General features: G+C 45.4%; 1 protein-coding gene across 1 annotated transcript in view; it reads left to right on the top strand.

Annotated features, from left to right (window-relative positions):
* The window catches only part of LOC106814621 (putative mediator of RNA polymerase II transcription subunit 26), a 21,485-nt gene that overhangs the window by 16,867 nt on the left and 2,668 nt on the right, over positions 1 to 1,950 (top strand). Inside the window, exons 11-14 of the mRNA XM_014818958.1 lie at positions 179 to 272; positions 767 to 850; positions 1,213 to 1,253; positions 1,669 to 1,699. Of these exons, the coding sequence (XP_014674444.1) occupies positions 179 to 272; positions 767 to 850; positions 1,213 to 1,253; positions 1,669 to 1,699 (250 nt within the window). The remainder of the gene's footprint in view (positions 1 to 178; positions 273 to 766; positions 851 to 1,212; positions 1,254 to 1,668; positions 1,700 to 1,950) is intronic.

Here is a 1,950-nt window from a genome sequence, read left to right as displayed (position 1 = left end):
TGATTCTCACTGTGATGTGATTCTCACTGTGATGTGATTCTCACTGTGATGTGATTCTCACTGTGATGTGATTCTCGCTGTGCCGCGATTCTCACTGTGATGTGATTCTCGCTGTGTCGCGCTCGGTTCACGAAAAAATTTGCCTCAAAGCTCTGTTCGTTTCTTGACCGTTCGACAGGAGAAGAAGTCCGAGGGAGAGGAGCAGCGGGACGCCGTCGTAGCGGTCCCAGACGAAGCCGCCCACCAGATGCAGCCCCCGGGAGGAGGAGAAGGTGAGCAGAGAGATAGAGAGAGGCGAGGCGAAGGAAGGCGACGTGAAGTGAGAAGGAAATGGTGGGGCGGAGGCGTAGAGAAGGTGGCTAGAGATGTGAATCGACTGGTGAGGCGAATGCAGTTCGCGAGGGCGGATGCGTCGCGAGAAAGCGAGGGTTAAGTGCCGAAACTCCCCCTCTTCCCTCCCCCCCCCACACACACACTGCGGTAAAGCCCCATACTCGCACTCTGCATCAATGCGCACGTTTTTCCGACATCGTTACAGTTGAGGTCGACGAGGATGAGGAAGAAAATGTGCAGTAAACTAAAATAGATTAAAATAGCACCACACGCACAAGATTTATCGAAATAAGTTTATTATACGTTTAAAGTAAAGTTAACTTGATCGAACCTATGCGATAGTCTCAGTCTACCGCAGGTGTAGCCGTGCGATACCTACTGTCCCGTACTCGCACTCCGTGTCAATGAGCACGTTTTTCTGATGCCGTTACAGTTGAGGTTGAGGATGAGGAAGATGATGGTCAGGCGAATGACGAGGGAGGGCAGCCCAATGTCATCCCTAAACCCGGAGATGACGGTAAGAATCAAAGCCCTGCTGACTAGCTAGCCAACGCCGTGTCGCCTCCCTTACTACGCTCGAAATACATCGTCCTCATTGCTAACATTGCAGTAATATTATTGCAAATTATAGTTTTATTTTAAACTTATAATGAACTTATTTGACTAAGTTTTGTTTTTAATAATGCACATTTTATTATTCTACGCCTCGTGATCGGTCACGTCCCCTCTGTTTCTGCGATGACCTGTGATTCGTCGCCAACGATCAGCATGATAGATGAAGCCTGGTACAAGTAGATGATGGTAGATGAGCGTGATCTGTGCGTACCCTAGGCTTCCTCTTCGTGAGATTGTGTCTTATTCGTTTGCGATTTTTCGCAGGTAACAACAACGAACGAGACGTGAATGACGAGGAGGAATACGTAAGTATGCGCATCCTAGCATTCTCTCCGAAATCAAGAAACGGGGCCGTCCGAGACTTTCATCGGCCGTTTAACTGAAGCGATTCTTTCGCATCTCGCGGATGTTATAGGTTATTTTAGGAAAAGTGTTGCAATCTTTTGCTAAGTCGGACATATCCCACTTCTATGATGGATGTTACTACGTGGTATGGCCTGCAGTCAGTTGCGCTATCCGCGAGTCCAAACACCACTTGGATAGCTCCATGGTCAACGATCCAGCATTATACATTTACGCATATTGCCATCGTTGTGCTACCTATCTACAAAAATACAGCCATGCTTGGCAGCACATATGATAGTATATCTAGATAATCTTGTATGTGCGCATGTATTGAAAGTTATTTTTGTGTGATGTATCTTTTCCTTGATTTTTCAGGAGCAGGATGATGATCATGCTGCTAATGATGGTATAAATCTAGATTAGTTGCAAAATCTAGTTTTAAATCTAAAACTGCATTATCCTTTATATCAAGAGCATATAAAGAAGGAGAGTGTACAACGGTGAAATGCTGAAACCATGTTGCAGTATTAGTCGAATTAATAAACTTTCCCCGTTTTATTTTGACGATTCTAATTGCAGTATTCGATTGCAGTATTATTGATCAGCTGTCCTACCTTGTTCATATAAAACAAACCACATGTCCCTACGATGCCCCTA

Source organism: Priapulus caudatus, unplaced genomic scaffold, assembly GCF_000485595.1.
Source record: "Priapulus caudatus unplaced genomic scaffold, Priapulus_caudatus-5.0.1 Scaffold952, whole genome shotgun sequence".
NCBI classification, from domain to species: Eukaryota; Metazoa; Priapulida; class Priapulimorpha; order Priapulimorphida; family Priapulidae; genus Priapulus; species Priapulus caudatus.
This window is presented reverse-complemented; position numbering and strand designations above follow the sequence as displayed.